The 26,143-nt window shown below is 40.9% G+C and overlaps 2 protein-coding genes across 2 annotated transcripts in view; one reads left to right on the forward strand and one right to left on the reverse strand.

The window, feature by feature from the left end:
• LOC147050114 (golgin subfamily A member 7B-like) overlaps positions 1-26,143 on the forward strand; it is a 127,350-nt gene that overhangs the window by 47,516 nt on the left and 53,691 nt on the right. The window lies entirely within an intron of this gene.
• LOC147050117 (zinc finger matrin-type protein 4) overlaps positions 1-26,143 on the reverse strand; it is a 38,723-nt gene that overhangs the window by 10,358 nt on the left and 2,222 nt on the right. The window contains exons 2-5 of the mRNA XM_085921964.1: positions 15,608-15,718; positions 12,694-12,786; positions 5,368-5,548; positions 3,096-3,338 (exon numbers count right to left, since the gene is read on the reverse strand). Coding sequence (XP_085778090.1) covers positions 3,096-3,338; positions 5,368-5,548; positions 12,694-12,786; positions 15,608-15,718 — 628 coding nt within the window. The remainder of the gene's footprint in view (positions 1-3,095; positions 3,339-5,367; positions 5,549-12,693; positions 12,787-15,607; positions 15,719-26,143) is intronic.

Here is a 26,143-nt window from a genome sequence, read left to right on the forward strand (position 1 = left end):
CCGTCAAGATGCTCTGCCAAGCTCTAACAGTGCCTGGTTTCTTTTATAAATGATTTTTTTTTTGGGCTGATATTCACTGCTAACAATCACGGAATCTACTACTGAAGCTATAATGGAGCGATGGACTCCAGAGGAGAATGAGGAAATGAGCCCTCAACACTCCATTTAACCACCGACTGTGAATATCACAGCGGATCATTTTTAAGGTTCTTTCCACCTTCCAGTGGGACGACTCAATGACAAGTAGTCATCTTTTAATTCTGCTCACCCTGGAGGCAGGCTAATAGGATGGAGCTCCTCCTTGCAGCACAGACAAGTTGCTGTATTCATTGTCTTGTGTAATTAACCCACCATCGAATGTAAAACGAGAGCAGGGTTTGGTCATTATAATCGCAACGGTGTCTTGACTTACACTATAAAGTTTATTCATCCCATAGTAACTCAAAACACTTATCTTGATTCATCTTTATATCAATTAAAGTGCCATTAAGGTGTTGTAGTGCCCTATAAAACACCAACAAAAATCTTGGGAATATGGGTAATTAAAAAAAAAAAAAAAATGCCTCTCTTGATTTCTGTGTTTATGTTGGACTATAACTAGCTATAGAAGTACAACCTAATGCCAACTATGATAGTTTGAGCTACACGAACTGCTCGCAGGACTAGCATACAGTATTTCACAAGCACCATATCCAGTAGTCGAGTGTTTGGCACAGCTTCCTCACATATCTGAGGTTCAAGCTTCAAAATGTGGAGAGTTTGCATGTAGTCCCCGTGGGGGTTTCTCCAACTTCCTCCTACATCCCAAAAACCTCCATGTTGAAGACTTTAAATGGTTCCTAATGAATGCTTGTTTGGCTATACGTGACCTGATTGGCTTGCAAATAGTCTGGGATTCACTCCAGCTCACTCTAATGAGGACAAGTGCATTAGAAAATGGATGGCTGTGTCTGGAGATTACACTCCCCCCATTATAACGTTTGTCCATTTTAAACATTCACCTAACTAAATTTATAATATTTTTTTCCCTTGCTCATAAAAGGGCTACCTAATCACCACTTGAATAAATTTCTGTCAAATGTGTCTACTCCAAACGGCACTTTATACTGGTTGTCATGTTCCTTCGCATGTACGTGTACACCTGCCCATAGTGCCCCGGTGTCACGTGAGCGCCGCTTCAAGGGAGAGAAGGTCAGCTTTGTCCTCTGACTCAGACGTCGTCATCAATTACACACCATTTTCTCGGCTTTGCTCCTTGGCCCTCTCTGAGGTCCTGGCGCGTTCGGGCGCTCATGCTTCAGCTCGAGACGCTTATCTCACTGCTCCTAATTCACCGCCCCGTCACTGGAGAGAGGAGACAATTGTCCGACTCTGTCCTGAGGGTGTTTCTACCCCGGATGTGATTTATGTAAAGACACATCCGAGTCCTCCAGGCACTTTGCCGAGGCCGCTGCAGCTCTCATGACATATCCCCATGATCCATTTCTCAGGGTTTTTCGTCTAGCACCTAAATAGCCTGTATTCTTTTCTGCAACTATATGCTAATGCGTGTATGCCGAGAGGCTTTGCAACACGCAAGTACAAGCAAAGGTCAGCATCATCAATACCACAAGGGCAGTGTGTAAATCAGTCACCTGCGGGTACTTAATGAGGACAACAGATGAGATATGATGAGGTCATGGTCTACACACACATCAACAGATGATGGAGCAGAAAATGTTCCACAGGATGGACTAAAGCCAAATAATCTTCAAATAGATCAGCATCGAATCTTGGATATGTCTGTTTAAAGTTCAAGCTGTCTGATATTATTTCACATAAACGGGTCCTGATACATACAAAAACTTGAAGTGCAACTTCTCAATGGACTAATTAATATTTGTAAATATTTCCACCTGAGACGCGTCAAAGGTCATTCAGATGTGGGAACCCTGCGCCAGTGCGAACATGTCACGGGCGAGGCCAAACAATTCTGACAATAGTGGCGTGATTAAAAGACGCCTGAGCCCAGGCGTGATGGATGGTACGTGTAATGAATCACATCAGAGCCGGCCGGCCGGGCTCACTTCTTGGACCGGCTTGCCCGCCCTTGAAATGGAAAGCAGCAAATACATTCTGCAGCATCTTTAAGTTAATGAAAAGCTGCGGGTGTAAATTACACAAAAGCAGGATAGCCGGAGCGTTTCCGAAGGCGCGCTGCACTGTGAATTGGGATTAAAACGTCGCCTCAAAAGGCAGCGGCCGTTGTGGGATCTGGGTCACGGCGAGTGGATGGAGAATGATATCCAACATGACATAACTTAAAGCCTCTGAGCCAGTGTAGGCGGCAACGTGACTCATGCTTTTAATATGATTGGTTCCTTGAAATGATTGCTTTTGTCATGGCACCTGGAGCACACAGCTCGCGCCACAGCGTCGACGGACAGAGCGTGTGCGCGCGCACATTGATGTGTCATGGAGTGTGTCTTGGGCTGCCTACTTCAGCAGGATGACTTAAAATATTTTACCACTGGGGAACCAGAAAAGAAGGATTTTGTTGGTACTAAGTAGTATAATATTTTTAAAAAAGCTTACAACTGTACGCTCAATTGGAAATTTTCTCTGGACTTTGATTGGTGTTCATTAATTTGCAAAATAGCGGTTGAGTCAATTATGGGAAATGGAAGAAATTTGCAACTTCTTGGGTAAGCTACACCAAATAGATTTGATACAGTTTGGTTTCTACCCAATATTAGGTATACGAACTTTCAGCTATAACTTATTCATTTTACATATGAGCAAACGTATTGGCACTCATTTCAACACTTTCTTGATATGTAAAGGCAATTATCATAATCCTGCTCTTATTGGTATTGTGCTTGGCACGTGACGGTAAAGTTACAAACTTGGCACAAATTGTATCCAACTGGAGTGACGTCGGTGTACAAATTACCGCGGATCAAAATGTCTTTGAACACATCCAACCGCAAATGTTTAAAATGATCTTCCCGTATCGAGTTTCCCCTTTAAAAAGCAGGAGCCCCCCCCCCCCCCCCTTCTGCCTTTCACTTATCACTTGCACTGGCGGTCTTTTAGTCAGGATTACATAGACTGACCTGTGCTCTCCGTGGCATCCAGGCTCCCCGCGAGCTGCTCCACCAGGCGTGCTCGGGCAGCGTTCCTGCGATGCTTCTTGCCCTCGTAGTGCTGCTGGGCCATCAGCGGATTGTTGAACCAGGCGCCGCACAGGCAACAGTACTTGCCGGCTTCTTTGCCGGCGTTCCCGCTGACCGCCGACACGGATGGAGGAGGAGGGCACGTCGTGGGGTCCGAGGGCAGCGGAGTTGAAGGGGAAGAATCTGCAGGGGGGGGTAATGATATCGTAATGGAAAAGGACCGCTATGACAACCATCAATATCAATGCTGCCAAAGCTATCTACTTTCAAGGATCCACTCCCCGATTACAGAAACAAAAAACATCCACTCAGCCAAGCCTGCACTCAATCTTCCCGAGACACGTTAACCCCCACAGGCTAATTTGAAGGATGCCGAGGGCAAAGAGCAATCGATCGTAGCGAGCCACATGTGTGAAACACAAACGAGGGTCACGGGAAGGTCGTCTGCCCTCCGGAGACCCTATTTCAAAAAACTGCCTCTATACTCTTGAACTTGTACTTCAGAACCATTTTGCTTCCCATTTTCATTGTTCTATCTTCCTCTCCTGTGTCCTCCCGCTTGTTTCATCCTTCTCCTCAATGAGGGAATGAAGCCAGACCCCCCAGGTGACCCACTGCTCATGACATGACACTGGTTACCATGGTGATTGGCCATTAATAGCCACCAGCAATGACATGCCCATTATGGCTCACGGTTATGGCTTTGTGTTTGTTTGTAGGTAGGTATAGTGCGTCGCGTGTGAATCCGAGCTTCCACGCGTGTAAACCATGCTCTAGAATAGAGTTGGCTGCGTGTAAGCGTATGTATATTTGGACACATTCGACGTGGGGGTGTTAGGTACACAGCCAAATTGCATGATGAGCGCTTAGAACACCAGATGGCGTGTCCAAATGTGGCGAGGAGCCATTCACAATGCGACAGTGTACCTTGAGTTGCAGGAGACTTGAGCACAACAGCACCATGCGTTCACAAAAACAAAAACACCACTCGTGCATGAGTCATAACACCTCTTTCACAAGGACTGTTTACAAATGAAGAGCTGGCAGTAAATGTTGACTTATTGTTTATTGGCCTAACTTTCTTTTGACTTTCTGTTCTGTGCCAGGAATGCTCTGTACGCCACAGTCATTCCACCTTGGCTGAGGTATGTCTGAGCTCCATTGAGTGCCTTTTGGATTTTGTCTATTTTAGTGCGAGTGTGCTAATAGAAACCCCGTGAGCCGATCGTTATTATATCTTTGGCTGCTCGTTTTACTGACCGCACCTTCTCGTGTTCCCTTCAATTCTTTTTGGCGCGTCATAAATCTCAATTAAATACTAAATCCTTCTGCCCTTTTACTGGTTTTTAATTTTACTGATAAAAAAAGAAAAATGCTGCATCTCTGTGTATGTGTTAGATAGCTTTGTAGTGTCCAGCATGTGCTCCGAGGCCAAGGGTAAAGATTCTTGGATGTATCTTCCCCCCACCCCACCTTCTTCTCAGATTTTCCCACCCTGTCTTTTCTTGTGACTGTGGTCTCTGCACACTGGAGCAGAAGTAAGTGATTTTCACAGAGTGGGACACATGAAGGAAAGTGAGCGCTGTCGAAAGGGGTGAGATGTGTGAACCGTGAAGAAGAATACAAAACAGGTCCATTTCAAAAAGCTTCTATGTGATGCTGAAAGCTATTATTTACACTGCGGGTGTAAATATTCCCAGACTTCAAAATCGATTTATAACTACTGGTACTGTATTTTCTCGTCACGCCTCTGATATCTCTATTACTGTACACAAGAAACAACCTGCATGTGCACGAGCCAAAAATGCAGCAAGGAAGCTTACTTTGGGGCTTTATTATAATGCTTCTTTGTGTGAGAGAGCAAATTTCATAGCTCTATGAATTGTGACATTACATTATTACATTATAGAAAGCTACCCTGGGGACGACTCACCGGCGACGAGACAATCTAATTTAAAAAAAATAAAATAAACATGACATTGAACAAACATTAATTCATCTTCATTAAACTTCACCTTCCAAGTTTTCCCTCCTGGGCCTCTGCTGTGTTTGCAGACACTTTCTTTTTCACTCTGAAGTAGACAAGACGTTTTGACTGGCTTTCAACTTAAATAGTTGACAGTGAAGTCTCAAGTTGTGAAAACCTGTCTGCTTCCCTTCGGTGTTATAAACAGTCAGGGGTTTGTAGTGATCAGGTGGATGGTTGGATTACCTGCGTTGGTAGGCTGCGTTGTCAAGGCTGCAGGGCTGCAGGGCGTCTCACCGAGGACCAGGCGGACTCTCTTGGCGTGGGTTTTTCCCTGGTAGTGGGACTGAGCCACGATGGCTGAAGTGAAGAACATGTTGCACAAGGTGCAGCATTTGTTTTTGTCCACCTCTGTCTCGTCGCAGTCCTGTAAGTGATCAGAAAGGAACACGGTAGTGAGGAGTTAATTAGGGGGAGGGCATACAGATGGATGATAAGCTAATCATCTTGCTTTGGCGCTTTGCTGTTTCATCATGTTGGAACATTACAAAGGATGATAAAGCGGATGAGGCACACAAAGAAAAATAGCAACTGCCGAGCTGACAGAAAAAAAAACTACACTACCGTGTACATGCGCACAACGAAGCCAAGCATTATTTCTCTCGAGCTGTTCCCTGTCTTTGTTCTTGCCCATCTGGCATATTGGCTGGAACAGGATGCAAAAAAAATCCCAAGAATTCTCAGTCAACACAGAGCAGCATACACAACAGGCTTCGTCTTAGCTACAGAGAAGACACGTAAACATGGTCAGATTTATTTGCTTTTTATATATATATAGACACACACTGGACAAGTCATTAGGTACACTTTCAGAATTGAATGTGGTGATTTCAACTAATGGCACCCTAGTGTGCAATGAGACATCATTAGGGGCTTTGTGTTCAACAAAACAGAATTCACAACTGGTCAAGTTATTTCAGATAAGATGACTATTTTTTTCACAGTTTTTTTCTGGTTGTATGCAGCGAGATTTTCTTATGTAAAATAGCTGCCTTGGCAAAATAAAGTTTGAGAAACAGTGATCTCATGAGATCCAGTATAAAAAAATAATACTCACTTTTGATTGACATAGTCTATAAGCTGTTAATTTAACTATTGGTTTATTTATTAGTTGTTTAGTTTATTAGTTGTTTGTCAATAATTTAGTTATTATTGGTTTGCAAAATCCATGAATGTATACATTTGTGTGTAACATTTCACAAAAAAGGGAAAATGCACTTTTTTTTTTTTTTTTACATGTTCACTTTCTACAAACTATTTAAATATACATTTTTTGCTGGTGATACATTTCCATTACCTACAAGTCAACTATCTGGACTGACACCTGGAAGGTTTAAACATATTTTGGCAGGGGGGGAGCAGTGCCCGTGTACCCCCCCCCCCCCAAGCTTAGTCAGTGTCCAATATAATAGAACCGCAAAGTAGAGAGGGATTTTCATTTCTACAATTCCTATACAGTTACTCTTGGCGCTCCCCAGTGCTTCTCACAGTAATTCAGGATATATTGCCACAAAACTCCCAAAGGTTAAACGTTCAATTTAAAAGGGTTGACATGGCCTTCTGTGGGACTCCTCTGACCATGATGGATCATCTGAATTGTAGCAAAATATAAAAGAAGGTAGTCTTGCACGCTTTACTGGGACAAAAATCTGCTGTTGGTGTTCAGCTCTTTGCTCACTTTGAGGAGTCAATTCATCCACACGTGTACGCTCAAGCATGATCTTCCATGGCTTTCTCTGTCTGTGACTTCTTTTCACACCAGCGTTCCTGCTAGTCCAGGTGTCAAGCTGGAGGAGACAAATCTCGCCGGGGTCGAGAAAGTGGAGGGTGAAAGAGAAGTGCGTGTGACACCCCCATTGGTGTGTGTGTGTGTGTGTGTGTGTGAGGGTTGTCAGCTCTGTTTAACATCATGGTCATAAATGTTGAGGACACCTTCACCTTCCAGGCTTTGCTATGTCTCATCTGTCCCCGCTTTCTCATTTTCCTCTTCCCCTCACTCTCTTGCTTTTCTATATTTGCCTCCATCCTCCCCCCCTGTGGGCACCAGGCTCACTGACTGTGTGTGTTGTAGGATGAAATATTTATTGGTATTGGCAGGTTTTCCACCGGCCCCCTCCCTGGTCCTCCCCCGTGTCACCCCCTCTCCTTCCCCCACGGAGTGATCCTCTCCCCAATTCCACGAGTGCAATCACCGTCTGTGTTGGCACACGTCCACTTTATTGTTCTGGTTGGTATTGATGGAGCATTGTTTATGGTTGCCGCATACACATGATGGGAGCGCACGTAGAGCGCTAATTATCTCTGCCAAGGGACTTGGAGGATTTTATTGGCTTTGTTTTGTGTGTGCTGCAACTTCTTGGCCATGAATTTTTCATGATACACGTAGGTACTCTTTCACAGATGTTGCCTTTACGTTGTACCGAGAGTCCACATGTTCATAAAATTTGACAAAATCTGGCATCTAAAGACTTCAAGTCACTGTTTTGGCTTTTCCGAAAAACTTGTTTTCTCTGCTTTTTGCTTAGAAATCTCAATTTTTGGGTGAAACTAACCAAATTAGCTGATTAGTGAAGAACTGAAACATTTAGAAATGGATCTTGGAAAAAAAAACATCAGCAAAAGTTGTAATTTGAAGCAACATTAGTGTAATGCCTAGACTTATTGGCAAATTTCACCGAAGTGGAAACAAATTTGATTGATATTTATGAAATGTCATTATAGACATTCTTAGCCATAAAACCCACATGCAGGCTCAAAAGCTTTATTTTCAACCCAGATTGCACCAATTTGACATTGAAATTCCGATTTAACGCTTCTATCTTTAGGAAATCCCTTCAGCTCAAGTTGTAATTTGATGTGCATAATTGTATTACGTCTTGTCCGCTTGAATAGAGAAGACACACTCAAACACGGATGAAACTGTAGCTCTTCTTAGCACAACATGATCGTGGCGCCGCATTGATTTTTACAGGTGAGAAATGTAATAGCCTTGCAGTCTATTGTGGTTCCATATCCATACTTATTCATGATAGTGTCGCGGGAGCCACAAGTACAACCAAATCACATCCATCCCTTGCTTTTCTGCACATACATTCATTGCTTGTCCTCGTTAGCATATCTTCTTCTTCTGCTCTAATATGTACTCGCTGCTCCTGCACTCATTTCTCTCACTTATTATTATCCCGTTATTCTTTCACCGCCACTTCGCCTACTTTATCTCCACTCCCGTGGGTATAATGCTGCTGCTTGCGCTGCTAAAATCGTCTTGAGGCCTATCAACTGCTTTGGTACCTGTCAAAACACTAAAACGCATACAAAAAAATAAAAGGATAAGTTTAAAAAAATTTAAAAGTGTGTTTGCATGTGTGTGTATGTGTGACAGTGCTGCTTGCGCACTACTGAAACAAATTCAACCATAAACAACAATGATGACTCAAATTATGCACCAGTTGTCTTTCTGACAAGTATCATCAACTGTTCACAGTTTATTTCGAAGTGCACTCTTTTAACTTTTTCTGGTTGCTTGGCTTCCAAAATGTAATGCTTTAAACAGGCTGGGAATTGAAAAGTAACTCATGAAAACATACTGTCACGACAATTTGCCAATTCATCGAATCATGATTTGTTTTTTGTTTTTTTCTTGGACTTTTTTCCTCTTCTTGATATTTATCCGCAGTCAGGATGCCCCGTACACGAAACTATAGCAGACATCTGGCGAGGGCCTCTTTCTCGTTTTTAAAATACAGCATTACAACCCACCACAAGTAGCAGCATATTGTCTTAGAAACACGACAGAAAAATAATTGTTCATTTTGTGCCAGCGCATGAAGGATAATACGAAGATCCGATCAATCAGAATCATCACAAAGGCACAGACTTACAATAGCTATCACCAAACAATATTGATATTCTATCCCGGTGCATTGTTAGAGATACCACAATATTGATATTCCCCCCCTACATCTATCTTTACTGTAATATGTTTGTTGATTGCTGTCTGTGAGCTCCACGTACATCAATTTATCCCCCCGCCTGACGTCTGCATCTCTGAATTTTTTTCTAATCCCGCCTGTCGTCCAGCTCACAATAGCCTCCTAATTAGCTATGTTTATCTTTCTCTCCTTCTGTTTTGCTCTCCGTGTGCTCGTACTTTCACTGCGCTGTGTTTGGGCGCCGTGGGACACGTCGCTGCTAAATATACACTTGAAGGAAGCTTTTTATTTGGAGGTTGAGGATGAAGGGCTTGAGGGTGTGAATTAAAAAACAGGGGGTGATGTAAATATTGGGTTATGGACTGTTTTACTATTTCCTGCTCTTTTTGTGCAGATAGATTGATAGACTGGACAAATCTGTGTGGAGAATTGGATGAAAACACAGTCGTCCCCCCCTCTTACCTCTCCACCTGGCTTTCATCTGCGAGCACCTCTACGACCTACTTTCTCTGCTTTTTACCTCCACTCCCAAACAAAAAGAGCCTCAGAAAAGCTCGAGGCACGGCATTTCACACTGAGTAAACATTGGCATTTCTTTCAATCTACCCAAATACCTTTGTGCTTTTCCATTGCATGCACGCTGGGTCATTCCAGGTGGGGACTTTTTTTTTTTTTTTTCTAACTTTTCTCTTTTTTGTTTGCTGGGCAAGATGAGTGAAAATGATGAGTGCGCCATTGTTTTTCAAGTTTTGTATTCTGTTTCTGGAATTTGCTTGACTGCTGTCATTTTATCAACTACAAGTCCGGGATGCATTAACTGGAGGTGGTGCTAATGGGGGAAGAATTTTTAACACTACCCAACATTTTGTCATGGCTTTATGGAATGTGTCGTCGGCACATGAATTTACTGTCGTAATTGCAACGTTAGTATGTTGTTCCTTTCCCTTGACTCATTCATTGAATCACGGACATCTGCATAGTCTTAAAACCTTTGCAACAAACCATTTAAAACAACAGCAGGTTTGCTGCAAGAAACTATTGCAAATCATTTCCTCATCCAGTATTCTTTTTTAAATCTTATACCATATACCGTAGCACACACAGCAACCCTCCAAATGCATTGTTCTGAAAAACTAGAAGTAGGCTATTAAACAAATTGAACAGGCCTGGATGATTCATTCCTGGCTGTTGTTTGGGATGTTTGTGTTAATGTCGTCAAATAAAGTACATCGCGGCGAGAGTGCCAAAAAAAGAAGTACCAAAGTGAATGCAAATAAAGTCATCTCCCGACAAGTGTTTGTAAGATGTGCGGCATCCTACGAAAACAAACGCGAGGAAAGGTCAAAGTGCTGACCGTGTAATATTCTCACAGTGTGAGTGAGACTTTGTGTATTTAGATCCCACATGAGTTGAAAGCCAGAAGGGGCTGAGTCATGTCTTGCTCACTTAGCAAGGCAGATGGAGACGCAGGTGTGATTTTATTTTTTCAAGATTCTGTACGTCTGTGTTTCTGAGCGTGTGTGTGCATGCATGTGCCCATAACATGCCAATTTCACGCCAGTAAGTCGTGTGGCGCACATGCCTGAGCTTTTTCTGCACAGCTTGTGAAACATTTGACACTCGTGAGAGAATGGAAGCTCACGTATGCCTTGATTTCCACTAGACTTATTTATTTTTTATTTTTTGGAACTCCTCACTTTACTTGATTTCCCATATTCCGTTCAAGACATGACATTTTTGTTTACATTGCGTAATAAGGCTCTATCGCTGTGATTTGTGTTTCTGGATCATAGCTGAATAAATCGAAATAGATATGGAGAGAAAAATCAAACAAAACAAAATACTTGGAATGTGTGCAGATAAATGTGCTGTCTACCGTGACCATTAGGTGCCAAACTCGCTAAGAAGTTGGATCAACAACATGTCAGGGATGGCCTTGGCCACACCAGCATGAAAGCAGGAGTTACGAATATTGAGTCATTCCTTGATTTGTAAAAAAATATATATATTCTGAATTAAATAATCTTTAATTATCTGCGGCAGTGCAGTGGTTGCAAAGCCGTTTCTCGTGTCACTCTGCAAGAAACTAAAGAAGTGGCTGCAGTACTGACAGTACTGAGGTTTTGATCTTTACTTGTTATTTGTCTGCAAATATGTCTTGACGGCTTTCTTTGCTTTGGAACTATAAAAATAACACACACACACACACACACACACAGATTCTTAAGTCTGCCTCTGCCTTGCTGCATTTAAATCACTTCAAATTAAAAAGTCTAATCTCTTTCTTTGAAGATGATTGCCTTGGGGGGGCTCTCTACCTATTTCATCCATTAAAAATGTGCACGTTTCTTAAATCATCTACACAATTATGCAAATATTTGCGTGTGTTTTGGCAAAAAGACTGTTTGCTGACTGAGCTAAATGGCCCTTAACAACCAGTCAAGGTCTTCTTGCACGAGTTTGTGTGGCAGCACTAGAATTTACCGCCTTGTTTGATTTGTTTTTCTACCAGCTGTGTGTCCGCACTGTGTGTGTGTTAAATAAATGGGGCACACAATGTTATATGCTGAATTATTCCACTGACATCTATCACATTCACACCTCTTCCCTTGCTGTTGTTTACATATTGCTTGGTGTCATTAACACAGTCAGCTGTGTCTTTGATGCAAGCACGCATGAAAAGCTCAACTTAATACCCAGACACAATCCTCAGTGCACACACGCACACATTCAGAATGCACTGCCCTCTCCAGCCATTGCCTGCAGTAGTCCGATACAGAGCTACTTGGCAGCCACTGAAGCTCACCATAAACGGCACCATCGCCTTTCTGGGGAGAATTACGGCCCACAAAAACCACACGAGTGATTCAACAACATATAAATCCCCATGGGCGCTCCGCTGCCACGGCCAAGCTTCAGAATGGATGGGCCAGGCGGGTTTCACCGGAGGGAAATCAGATTCTATGTATCCCATATAGTCAAGTACAGCCAAGGACGTCATGACCCATTTTCACCTGCAAGTTGCTTTTTTTTGGCGAGAATTCAAAATTGAATCATGTGAAATGTCAGAAAGTAGGGGGAAAATCAAATATATCCTTTTTCTTCAATTGATAGCTTTCACTCTAAAAAGATTCTCTTGAAAAATAGAGGGTTGCAATTACCTTCATGATGATATCTGATGCCATCATGTGTCACAGTAGATGGCATCTGTAAAGCTGACATTTTATATATGATCATCCTAATAATAATAATAATAATAATGTTAAAAAGAAGCTAGTGCATCAAGCGTTACAAATCACAATGTATACAAATTTACAGGTAAAAAAATACAAAACAAAAACACACATTTTGCTACCTTCCCTCAGTGGGATAGGTGCTTGAATTGAATTGATGAGATTTGACAGGTAAAGATATGAACATGATAAATGGTAATTGCCTTGTTAAACTGAAATGTCCTATGCGCACTTGGGATGGGGACTGATATATTTGCTTGAAATTTCCTTCAAATTAGTTTCCATTTGACAGCGCCAAAGATTCGATTCGACAAAAATACACAAACACAAACACGGCTACAACATACCGGATTGTCCGGCCTGAGTCGCTTCGAAGGTGGTCCTCCATCCTCTGGGTGGAGCATATAAAACAGACGCACCTTGTTGGCATGTTTCTTGCTCTTGAAGAGAGACACAAATAAAAAAAAAAGACAAAGTGAGAGTCAGTCCATTTGGATCGCACACAGGGTAATGATTTAAATCATATTTTAGCCCCACTCTAACTGGTTTTTCTATATAACTTTTGAATTGTCCCTAGTATGAAACAAACATGTCTTGCCTTGTATTACTTTTTTTTTTTAATAATGAGCCTGAACTGTTTCAAGCAGAAACGCAGCACTTGAGGCTATATTCAAAATGACAGTGAGCTGTCCTTGGAGCTGCTCAGTGTCACTTTAATGCGGTACAATGAAAATCAACGGAAAAGCGCTGCGGGCGGAGAAAATAAAATAATAGCATGTGTTTGTGTGCAAGGTTGACAGAGCTATCTCTTCTATTTGTAGGATTCAATTATAGTAGGGTCTGACCTTGGATAACCTCAACCGTATTCAGTCATATGATGTCCCTGCACCTTGTAAATTAGGAGTGAATAGAAAAAGTAGAGCTTTGATGATTTGTGATATTGTATCCTTGTATGCCACGATATCATAACACTACACCGGCATGCTGTCCAATGTCACACTTGACCTTGATTTTGTGTTTGCACTGATAAGAATAACATTACACTCCCAGATCAATCAACATTTTTGTTAAGAGTAGTAGTATCATTAAAATCTTAACGATACCCAACTCGATTCATTTGTATCAATATTGCTGGTGGTTCTTTCCCAATAGATCAATTATTGGATAATTGCTATCTTCCCACCTTGAGAAAAGACTCGTTTGAATCAATATATTTTTATTTCAATGTATAGAGTAAAACCAGAGCCGGAATTCCATTTGAGGTAACCATTTGCGATTTTTATATAAGTACTAAAAGAAGGCAAAGCAACATATCAAGCCATTGAATGGCCAAGTTTGACAAGGCATTGTACTTGCTGGATCGATTGGACCCTCGACCCTTGGAAGAGTGTACTCCCCCCCCCCCCCCCCACACACACACACACACCTTCCCCAACATCTCTCATGCCTCTTCCATCTTCCCAGACGACTTTCATGCGTTTTGTTTGAACTTGAGTGTGTTGTTGTGGGTCTCCAAGCATCCTTGTGTTTGTACATAAATGGTCATAGTTGATGGCTGTGGTGCGGCGGCTAAAAGCGAGACATCGTAGCACTATGGCTGACCCTCAGCGCTTCGACCGCCACTAATGGATCAAGCTTGTCTCACAAAATCAAGTTAGACCCTCAGTTGGAAGGACACAAGGATGGCAGGGTAAAAATATCCTGACTCTGTGTTCCTAGATAGCAACTAAGGCTTGGTTTAAAATAGAAAATAAACAGAAGCTATTAATCCACAACCATACGGACTGTATAATTTATAAATATTGAACTAAGGAATAAGGCAACTAAGCTCTTAGTTCTGTTTTCTGGACACAGAAAATTAAACTTTGTTTCATTTGATTTGATATAATATGATTATGTAAAGACAAGATGGCAACATTTGTTTTCAACATCGTTCACACAGAAGAGCAAAACGGGAATAGCCCGGGGCAGGGTGAAAGAAGCGTTTGTCTTTACATTGAATGGTAGATTACTGTACACCCATCTATCACCATCATTTACACTTTACATTGACTGACCATTTTATATTGTTGGAAATGCAAAGCAAATGAGGATTTTGCATTCAAAACTGTAGCATTGATAGCTGAGCTGAATGGTTGGAAGTGTGGCTTGAGAATCAAGTAATTATCCTTGTATGGCTCATTACTGTTGATTGTACCTTGAGGGAAAGTTATTGACTACGACTCCATCATTCATTTGGACGATTTGGTCCGTGGAAAGAAGTAGCAGGCACTTTTAAGCCTTCTTTTGAAGCAACATGTGAAGTAGATTTTTGGAAAACAATGCATGTGACGTCAGTTGTTCCACTGCACCTCTTCTTTAGACAACAGGTTCCTGTGCACATTCTTGTAATTCCAAGAATCTTGGATGCTCCACTCCAGGAAGGTCACATCTGTCCAATTTCCATGACCGCAGTAACTCACCATCGCCTGGAGGGAATTTAATTACATCCCGAACAAATGTTGACCTTACTCAAGGAAACACTATTTGGAACTTGGTTATTCCAGGTCACTGCAACCTTGGAAATAGCCAGTGTTGTTACGTTATACCATTTGATAGCAAGCTGGTGGAGGTAATCCACTCAGTTGAGTTTGGCTGAGATCCCGATTGATCTAACCTTGATCCTCTCATGCAAACTTGACTTCTTCAAGAAATGTTTGTGTTGACCCATTGCAATGAGGTTGTGTGTGTGTGTGTGTGTGTGTTCCTCTAATTAGCGTAGTTGCTACACATTTGAGCATGGAAACGCACAATATTGCAGTCTCTCTAGATAAGTGCTTGTCCTGATTAGTTTCCTTGTTAATCCCAATTGTGCCTTGTAATCAAGAAAGACCCCGATGCATGAATGTAGTATGTGTGTGTGTGCACGTGCACATGTGCACTTGGTAAATATAGGACAGGGCTGATTATTTAATGGCTATTCATTAAATTACTCTGAGGGAGTATGGTGAGAGGTAGAGCACATTAAAATAAATAGTGTCTCTGTGTATGTGCTTGTTTCTGTGTGATCCCCAACCATTACCATTAAGTCTATGGATAATAGATGAGCACTGTTTGTCTGTACAAATGAGCCCAGTACGAAGACGACCGTGCAGGAATTTGCCCGCCAAAGCAACATTTTTTTATTGTTGTTGTTTTGTGCGTGCACTTCCTTTGTGTTCACTCATCTTGCAAATGAGTCGTGCAACAAAAAAAAAAAAAAAAGAAGCCAGACAGCCTTACCTCATAGTGTGCCGTGCGCTGGGACTCGGAGATGAGCTGGGCATTGCAGATGTTGCAATAACTCTCTGTGAATAAGCCCCCGTCCACCACAGACTTCATCTTCATTGGAGACTGCATGCAAACACACCGATCACGAATAATCAGACTTGTAAGGCGAGAGGTACAAAATGACAGATACACCATCAATTTATTTTTGCTTCAGTCTTGGGAACAATGGCCTCAAGCGCTGACTTGTATGGCTGCACTTTATTTAGTGAGGAACTTTTTAATCATTGCATCATTCAATTAATTTATTAGGGATCTAATAAAAGTGGCATTAAGATATATCGAGTCATGTTTGTATTTATGAGTACTGTAATGGATTACTGAGTGTCATGTCTGCACTGGAAAAAGTAACTCGCATAAATAAATCGTATTACCTGGGTGGACTTTAATTACTCAACTGCAAGTTGAAGGGCGTGTCATTGAGAGTCCTTAATTTACACATAGTTTTGCATAATTCTTTCTAAATAATAAAATATGATACTGCATTTAAGATGAGTGAATTTGGAAGTTAAAAAAATACTATTATGGGGAAATGAGAGTCCGTTTACGTGTTTCAGTTTGGTGCTGCTGTTTTGGTTTGCCAGTCTGTATTGTATTGTATTCCATTTTGCCATAATTTGGACACGGTGTCACATGTGCTGCTAAGAAACACGCTAGTTACTCATACCTGAGAACTCTAATAGAGTCTGCCATTGTGAATTCTTACCAACCCCAAATTGTCTCATTGCTTTGATAGCAAGTCAAAGGCTTGACAAATGTTTTAATGATGTACTTGGAGATCCCGTGTTGAATTTTCTATTCACTTAATTATGTCTGCCATGCAATGCAGCGTTCTGACAAGGTTAGGGAGAATAACGGGTCTTTAGGGAGTGATCCGGGAACAGCAACTGCTAAAGTGGATTAGATCTTTGCCCCAAGGAAGATCTAGATGTAAGGTGTTTGTGGGCTAGAAATGGTACATGGCCTGGAAACATGGATGCTTCAGAAGTCACCTCTGCACCACTGCCATTACCTTGAAAATATTGATAATCAAAAATGTCACTGATGTCATTCCACAAAATTGACTCGCCAGTGACAGGAAGTAAAAGTCTTTATCTCATGTCGAGTGTGTAATTGCTTCCCACCAATACACGCCACGTGAACACGTATGCTGATGCTTTTAATTAGGCCTCCTATATTCTCCCCATGTGTTTAGAGCACCATGGACCTTTCAATTAATTGCTCACATGCTGTATAGACACTTCCATTATCTTGCTCAACCCACAAGACCTTCAAACGAAGACATTAAATAGATTTGCTGATGCTTTCCATCTTGAGCTGAGTGAAGAGTATAATATTTGAAACATTCTCATTTGATATGATTGTGACTGTACAGTTAATGGTTGGGCCGAGTCACTGTATGAAATTTGGAGAACAGCTCGGACTCTGGCACGAGTCAATTTCAGCGAGTCATCCTCAGCGAAAGCTGATCTTTGCTCTCATGCGATACACTCACATTCATCGATTTAACTCAAAACCGTGTTTGAAGTCATCAGTTTGTATTGTATTATCAGTCTGACTTAGAAAGTATTACAATATATGAATATGGATTGGAATGATAATAATGATGATGATGGTGATGATGATGATATTGATGATGATGATAATGATAGTTTTGATGATGACAGTGATGATGATGATACTGATAACAATAATTAATAATAACAATAATAATAAAAATTATGCATCAGATTTATGTATTATTTATACACTCAAAAACCCTTTACAGTGGCTACATTATTCATACGCTCACACATTCACACTCTGGTGGTGATAAACTCCATAAGTAGCCAAAGCTGCCCAAAGGCAGGCTGACCACAATAATAACCGCATCAATTCACATTGTATGTATGCACAAATGCATACATTACTCAACTCTTACTCATCCATGTAACTTCTCAACTGGTTTGAGATCAGTCAGGCGACAAACTGCCTAATTAGAAGCTGGAGTGACAGCAAGAATAGCCTTATCTACTTAATATCTCCATTACTTATGAATATCACATGCGAGACGTGAACGGCAGCTTAATTAATAGAGCCGATGTGTTGGTGGGATTTGCGAAGCTGCGTGACCAACGAGAGCGGAGGGATTAATGAAAGTGAGGGAAAAGATTGGTGGGGATATGAGTGAGGAGATGTTCTCGTGATATCTTACTGTTTTGAATTTGAAGGCACTCAAATGCCAGATTATGTTTCTTGCAGAAAATCTCATTTTATTGTGACGTTATGGTCAAGTTTGTAAGCAGCATGAACCAAAAACTTTGTGTGTTGCTGTCTTCTTAGCATAAGCGGGCTCTTTAGTCAGTGCAAGCCGAAAATCAATCTTCAATCTCACTTTTCTTTAGTCCTTTTGCGGCATCATTTGCATTTAGCTCTTGCTCAAATGCATTTAACGAGGGCAATGCAAATTGTGGACTCAGTGAACCTATTTTTTCAGTCAGGCTCTGATTCAGGGTCCAATTTGATCTCAAAATGACTTTTGATACTCTTGCAAGACTTGTCTTTCAAGTCGCCGAGGCACATTTGCAAATGGGTGGAGAAAATAAAAATACAGCAGAACTTCTAAAGTCAAACACCCACTTGCAGATTTGGAATTTATTTTAAAGAAAAAAAAAAGTTCAGAAGGTTAAAGAACCCAACAAATCTGGTGAGACAAATTAGTTCAGCCTAGTGTGCCTCAATTCTTGTCGTAATAATCCTTCTTTTGTTTTAAGATCAAGTTTCACTGGACTCAAGTTATAAAATACATGCAACATTAAACAAGCCAAAAATCCCTCTCATATTTGAGTAAATAAACCGAGCCCCAAGCGGAGTACGGTATTTACATTAGAACTTGAAACTGAGAACACGTGAGTTTAATTAAGGACACGAGATGGACACGATAAACCATCGCTTAAAAAAATAGCCCTTAACTCTAATTAGATACAGCGCTGAGCAGGAAAAAAGAAGATTAGCATGCTAGCCAGATCGAGGCGCCTGAAGACAGTCAACCTTAAGCAGATTCTCTTTTTAAGACCACATCAATTATTTAACATGAATATGAACTCTGAGCTTCCTCGCTGAAATCTCAGTGCTTCTGGCCCATTATTCATTAAAAAGCTGTCACTGCATTTGGAGGTGGCTTTTATATCGTTCTAATAACCGCTCAGGTATTTTTCCACTACCTGTGCTTTGGAATATCCATTTTGAATTTTAACATTCTTTGTACCCTGATAGCTCTGTTTAAAACGGAACACCTCTTGTTCAGCGAGATATCTACATTTTTAACGCAATAGGAAGGATTATCATAAATACTGGATAGTCCGAGTTCACTTCTAATGTCGGTCAAAAACGTTTAGAGAACAATACGATGCTGGGCTGTAGGGGTGGGGATCATTCCCTATTGGGGGCCATTTAAGTTTTTAATAATCCTTAAAACAATTTTTACCAAATAATAGCTAACGGTTATCCAAAACCCTAAATTATTATCCTAATCTGTGGTATTTTTGTAGCAGTTGCCCTGGGGTTTTATTTTTCTGAATTTCACGGCGGAAAGGCTCTGCAGAAGAAGCACAGCAAGTTCATTGAGGAAAAAGCTGCTGTGAACGTCACTGCAACTCCCTGTCCATAGCTTTAATTTGCAATTTCTGTCGTAGATTTTTTTTTTAAATTGAAATGTCAAATTATGCAGCCTGAATAGGAAATGTCGAGCCCAGCCTGTGACCTGTTTAATGACTCACTCACAAGACCAACAAGCTTGATAATTTGAAACCTCATACACTGCAAAAGCACTCGGCAGTTCCACTTTGAAGGCTGACATCACAAGCGGCTCACTTTCTTGCCACCCCTTCGAAATATATGTGCACCAAGATGAACGAGAATCCCTTTTGCGCAGAAGCAATCAAAGGTTCCAGGCTGAGTCTGGTAAAAAAAAAAGGAAAGTCTTCAAAGGAATCCAAAAGCTAATTCATTGCATTTGCATTGCAGCGAGTTCCTTTGTGCTAAATACAGCAAACTAATGCAAATACAGACGGGTATAAACAGAACTCTGCAAAATATGAATACAATGGAGATGCTGAAATAGCTGACACAAATAGAGTATTAGGATTCCTGTATGAAGAAATAGATTTAATTCAGAGGTGTTACATTCAAAACATCTGAATTAAATACATATATATATAGTATATATGCATGCTCAGTAAATACACACTTTTTAAGGCAACGTAATCTCAGCTCAAAATGAGTTTTTGAGTTAAAATTGAGAGCTAGCGTTAAGAGACAGTTGACTTTAACTTTGGAATAACAATGATTAGAAATCCACCTTTTCTCATTTAAAGTTCTCCAAACTGTAGCCTTACTTTTGATCTGAGCTCAAACTGCCACTCCAAATAACCTTTCCTGGGAAATGGCAGTCAACACCTTTACTCCCAAACTCTTTTATTGCTCCTGTTCACTGTTGTTCCAAACTTTTCATTCAGTCAGTACCTCGTCTCTCTTTGGCCTTCCCGTGGTGCTCGCCTGGCCTCAAGTGCAGTGATTATTCATGAGAGACAGTGCAAGCTGGACTTATCTACTCTCAAGAAAGACCTACTGTATCCGTACTGCATCTTTGCACTCCGGCAGTGGATCATAGTGGATCATGAACCGAAGCACTCTGATCCATTTTCAAATTATTTATGATCTTTGTGATGCCTATTTGCATTTAAAGCGTTTATTCATCTTCACAATCTGGACAGTCAAAAACATTCCACTCTTGCCGAGTTGCAAGGGAAGGAATTTAAAAAAACATGAATCCATCATTTAGCAGCATACGGAGAATCACCTCCACGCAGTATGTGGGGCAAAACAGGATATTTACAGCAACCATTTGTTCCAGTGACGTAAAACCCACCGAATTCTTTATGTGAGGTAAAATGGCGCTCTTGTGACCCATCGGCAATGATAGTCAAATAAATGTCTTTATTCTGGTCTTCATCTTTTCGATGATGCGCAGCTTTACTACAGCATGCCTGCTTGAGCTAAGACATTACAATACAAACAGTCCATTTGAGAAATAAAAAAACAATAAACAATAGCAGATGAACAAAGCTTGCTATTGATATTTATGAATGTCTTTTCATCAGGGGATAAAGCATTGAAATAATATAACTAAACAATCTCTTCGACTCAGCAGCTCCTTTTGCATTCAATGTTCTCCAAACTCATTCAGACATAAATTAATATGCCTTATTTTTATATCAGCGGTGGCATGGAGATTGGAGTTCTGAACATTCTGGAAAATTAAATATTAAAAAATATATAATTATGACGGTGCATTGATACTCCCATGTGCAGTCTCCTTATGCATCTCCTCGGCTAAGTATGAACTCGGCTAATTGAGTCGTGACTAAATATCCAAAAGAACGTCATCTTCCCACTTGTAAGAGATTGAACAGAGAATCCCAGCTTGTCTTTTCATCACCTCCATTTATACATTCTCACTTCACAATCCTTGACAAAATGTTCCTCCTGTTGAGGTGTTGTGGTTATTCACTCACTTAGTGGTATTAATGGCAGATTGTCTGCTTGGAGCCACAATGTGGACTCATTAGAGGGTGAATCGGTACTATTTTTATGAGGAGGGGGGTCTAGTTAAATTGAGCCCATCTCTGCCTCCCTGTGTGTTTAGTAACAGACTCTTCAACACGCGGACTTAATGGGGGGTAGACATGGAGCTGTTATGTTGCTCTAACATATGGGAGAGGATATACTGGATGGCTACAAAACTGCTGGGGTCTCCATATTCTATTAGCGACTAATTGCTTCCTTTTATAGTGTGTTTGGTTGAACTTTTCTAGCAAACTTCTTCGAAGCTGTGGGGCACTTTTAAAATAGTGCTTTTTACACCCACATTCAATATCACATCTGTATAGAATGTGAAACTCCAGGGGAGCAAACCCAACAAAAGTGATTAAAGAAAAGCAATAAAAGAAACCCTCCCACCCCAAAGAAAAGTTATGGAACAGAAATGCAACTGTCAAGGTTTTTCTTAGAGTCTCTGTGTAATACCAACACATATTTGTTTTGATAGGTTTGTCAGTGAAGTCATCATTCAATATTTTCATGAATATAATTCCCCCCCTCCCCCCAAAACCTCCACAAAAAGTCACTCGTGAGCAGTCTTTTAAAAGTTATTGAAACAAAAAGGTTCATTTGAGGCACATAATAGCTTGGTTAAAAATGAATAAATATTGGATAAAATTGAAGACGGGAAAATAAAATTTGATAATACGTCTCTCTCGCTACTCCCTCAAGCCTCAATTATTGCATCACCCAATTAGCAAACTGAAACAGACTCTTTGTAAGGGGACACAAAGCCAATGTGGTGTAATTTATTTGACTTATCTTCCTACAAATGTGGTGCTTCAGCTTTAAAGCAGCACTGTGATAAGCATATATAAATAGAATCTGTCGCCATACGGCTGACAAATAATGAAACGCTGTAGTCCTGAGACACGCCCACGGAGGTCCTTGTAGGATCAACTGTCAATCACAGAGTTCCAATTATGCCATTGTAAATTAGTTGATGTACCTGGAGGACTTTTCAAAGAGCGGAACAATCACTAAAATATGAGGAAACAAGTCTCATTACCAAATGCCAAATTGTCATGGTCTTATGGCTGTGCAGCAAGTGCAAGCCTGAATCGATGTATCACAGCACAAATAAAGTTTTTCATGTTTACATATGAACATTTGGACATTTTCCATGTTTCTATTCCCCATTCGCAAGATTCTTTTTGCAAGCACATGATCTCACTCTGCAGTTTATGCAAAATGTGACTTGACAGAATCAGAGGGCAACGTGCTATTGATAAGTATGAGTTTCATAAGGACACGCTTAGATCAGAGCATCATACACTACCACAGTGGAGAGCATTAAATAGGGCATGACCTTGCAGCACCTCGCATCTATAAATAGCCAACTGTGTGTATGTGATGTCTACTCTTCAAGACATGCAATAATGTTGCCTTAATTGAATGCAAATCTGTGCATGTCGTTTTAAAATCTTTTTGATGCTTGTAATTCTTGGCTTGGCTGCTTTGCTAGATTCTGAGCAGACTGTTTTGATTTTTTTTTTCTTTCTGAGGAAGGCTGAGTATGTGGCCATGGAAATATAATGGCTTGGGGCGTCACACCCGTGAGACATTATTTGCTTCATTTCTGAACACAGCGTCTTTTGTTACCATGATGACTGAAGGCAGAAGACTGCAAGGTTTTACTGGTAGAATATTGAGAGAGTAGCCAATTGAAAGACAACACAAATATTTTAACTTGTGGAGTTTCATACAATATAGTTTCTTTCTCTTAATGTCCAGAAATGGACTTTATAGTCAGAAAAACTCAAATTCGACTTTTTTGCCATTCTTTGACAACCACTATTTCCACTATATAAGAACAATTGTGCTCAAGACTACCCTGTTCATCACAAATGACATCTTGCACCTGACTGGCACTTCATGTTTTTATTTTAGAGCATTTCCCGGCGTCTTCTCGGTGCCGCTCCCTTATGCTGTGAGCTGTGACCAAAATGTCACCATGTCATCTCCTTTCGGTTGTGTCACGGTCATCCGTGACATTTTCAAGTAGCCTGTCACACATGTGGCTGGAGCAAATTTGATCATCTATTTTGATATTTGGATGCCTCGTTCTCTAATGCATCCTCACTCTTCCTGCCCACCTGGCAGATGGCCAGTTTCCGAGCACGGTGATGCGGGGAAAGAAAATTGATTTCTAAAGAGCTCTGTCTATTCGGCCCCGGATATGAAATATGCAAGTAGTTATTAGCCCGACGCTGATATTAACATAACATGACAAGCGCATCGAGATATATATTAAAGACGTTCCTGCTGAGCGATACATGAAACGTGATACGCTAACATTTGAGTAAACTAATCATTACCAGCGCAAGACAATTATGATGATTTCTGCTCTGTATGAGAGAGCGACGCATGGCAAGATCGACTTGTCGCTCGCGATATCGCCAGCGTGTACACAACCACAGCGGGCAGGTCCATATTGCTTATTATGCCGCTATTAATGAACGTAGACTGAGAAAGGTCAAACGGGCCACACGCTGATCCGCACACACGCGACATACACACACACGCATAAGCGCTGATCCAGATGCATTCGTGCAAAAGCTGGCATGCACACAGTCAGCAGAAAGGTCACAGCATACGGTGTGTGTGTGTGTTTGTGTGTGTGTGCGTGCGTGCATGCGTGTGTGTGTGTGTGTGTGAGAAGGATATTTGAAGATGATCTGCTGCCCGTTGCTATGGAGTGGTATGATTTGCAAAGATTCAAACACGCACACACCTACTACACACATCTTCACATTCTGAAAATATACAATCAATTAATTCCAGGATTATAAAATGAAATATCAATTATTTTTTTCATTTTTTCCCCCCAGAAGCTCAATTATGACACTCATATTTTGTTTTAAATTGGTTATTTAAGCTTTGAGTAATAAAATTAATTGTTATTATGATCCCCGTATATTTTTTTCTCCCAAGGGAAAAGAGAAACAACTTCTTTAGGATGAGCTGTTTATTTTTCCAAGTGGACAACTTGCAAACTAATCGAGATGTGGTGATTATTACAATAGGGTCATTGAGGAAGAAAATTTGCATTTAACCTCTGATTTCTCAATTGACAGAATTCTTAATAATCAATTCATCAACATATATACAAATATTTGTGTTCACCCTCAGACTGTGTTTTTCTTTTCAGGCGTGCATTTGAATGTTTTTATTTGAGTTCACAGAAGTAAAGCTAGCACTTTTCAAGAGCACAGCTTCCCCGCTAGTCCCTTCAGGGTTGAGTAAATTATGCCAGTTGGTTAATCAGATTCTCCCTCACTTGCACTTCACCACCTCGTGAGAGACAGACAGTGGCACAGCGAAATGGGCTACTTGTGAGTGGCTCGGAGCCCTTCTGCATTATGCACGTGCTAATAAACTGCAGTGATTCATTTTAAATTTGCCCATACCACTCGTCCTAAAGTGCAAAATACAACCCAGTCTGATTCATCTACTTTGTAACAGGAAAAGGACAAAATGAACAAAACAAAAACATCTTTGTAATGTCTTGTTTTCTTTTTGTGACGACAGGAATGTGCTGCCACCAAGAATCAGCCCTCAATCCCTCCTCAGAAGTCCGAATCATAACAAGTAAGTTTACAGTACACATTAATTCTGCAATTTATAATCATTTATACATTGACTGTACTTTGCAAGACATCATATGTCATCCTATTTATATCATTTTGGGTGTATAACTATGTATCTGTTATATATATTTTATATTTAAAAATTTAAAACAAAACGGTACTAATATAGAGAAATGGCAAGAACAGAGTAGATGATGGGAAACATAGATACACGTAACATTGTGCAGCTATCATGAGTCACTCTTCTGTACTGATAATTGCCCTTTAAGATCATACAATGGGGCTCAACCCAGAGAGACTGTTGACATGATTCAGGTGCTGTTGTTTGCTGAGAGACGGAGTTCAAAGGTGTTCGGTTCATTCATTCATTCATTCATTCATTCATTCATTCATTCATGTATTTATCTGCTTAGTACTGCACAATATTGAATCTGTATGCCTTATTGTGCCGAAACTGTTTTCCCCTGCAAGCAGATTGTTGACTTTTGCCTCGGTTTCTGTTTGTATTGGCGTGTACGTTCATTGGAAATGCAGTCAGGTTTGAGAGGGGACAGACAGAGAAAAAAGGGAGAGCAAAGTGAGCAAGAACAGCGTCGTGAACCATGTAAGACTAAAAGATTGTATCTTTGAGAAACTGGAAGGGACTCTAGGAATGCACATAACTGTGACGCAGATGTAGTCACCACTTGTTCACCTGTGAAGAATTCTAGTGCAAATTACAGTCCTGGAAAGTGAGGTCATGAAAATGGTTCAGCGCACAGTCTGCATTGTGGAAGTATGTCGGACTCGCTGGGGTCCATGCAGGACATCGGTAAGTGGGCCAGATTGGGTGTCTGTGTTTGAAAGCAAAGTATTCAGGTACTGGTTCAAGATCCGACGGTTGGGGCCGTCTTTATAAGAAAGACGGCGACTACTGGCTATTTCTTATTCTATCTTAGACACTGTGACACAATAACCTGAATACAATTCGGGTGTAATCGCTCACCAATGCCGATAACTGACAAAGTGGGATCAATAAGCAGATGTACAAACAACAGCGTGACTCCTTGGTTACATTCTGAAAAATAGACCTGTTTTAACTCCTCCTATAAGAACAGAAGATTGAGTGCACTAAGGGGAATGAATGTCCTTTTCTGAGGATTGAACCGATGGCTGCTTGTGAAGATAGAAAAGACACCCCCTCCCCACGACGGTTGGGGGGGGGGGGGGGTGTTGTACTCATTCAGTACAATGTATCTGAATGAGTGATATTTATTTGCGT

This window comes from Syngnathus leptorhynchus, chromosome 10, assembly GCF_054491065.1.
Source record: "Syngnathus leptorhynchus isolate UIUO chromosome 10, UIUO_Slep, whole genome shotgun sequence".
Taxonomy (NCBI): domain Eukaryota; kingdom Metazoa; phylum Chordata; class Actinopteri; order Syngnathiformes; family Syngnathidae; genus Syngnathus; species Syngnathus leptorhynchus.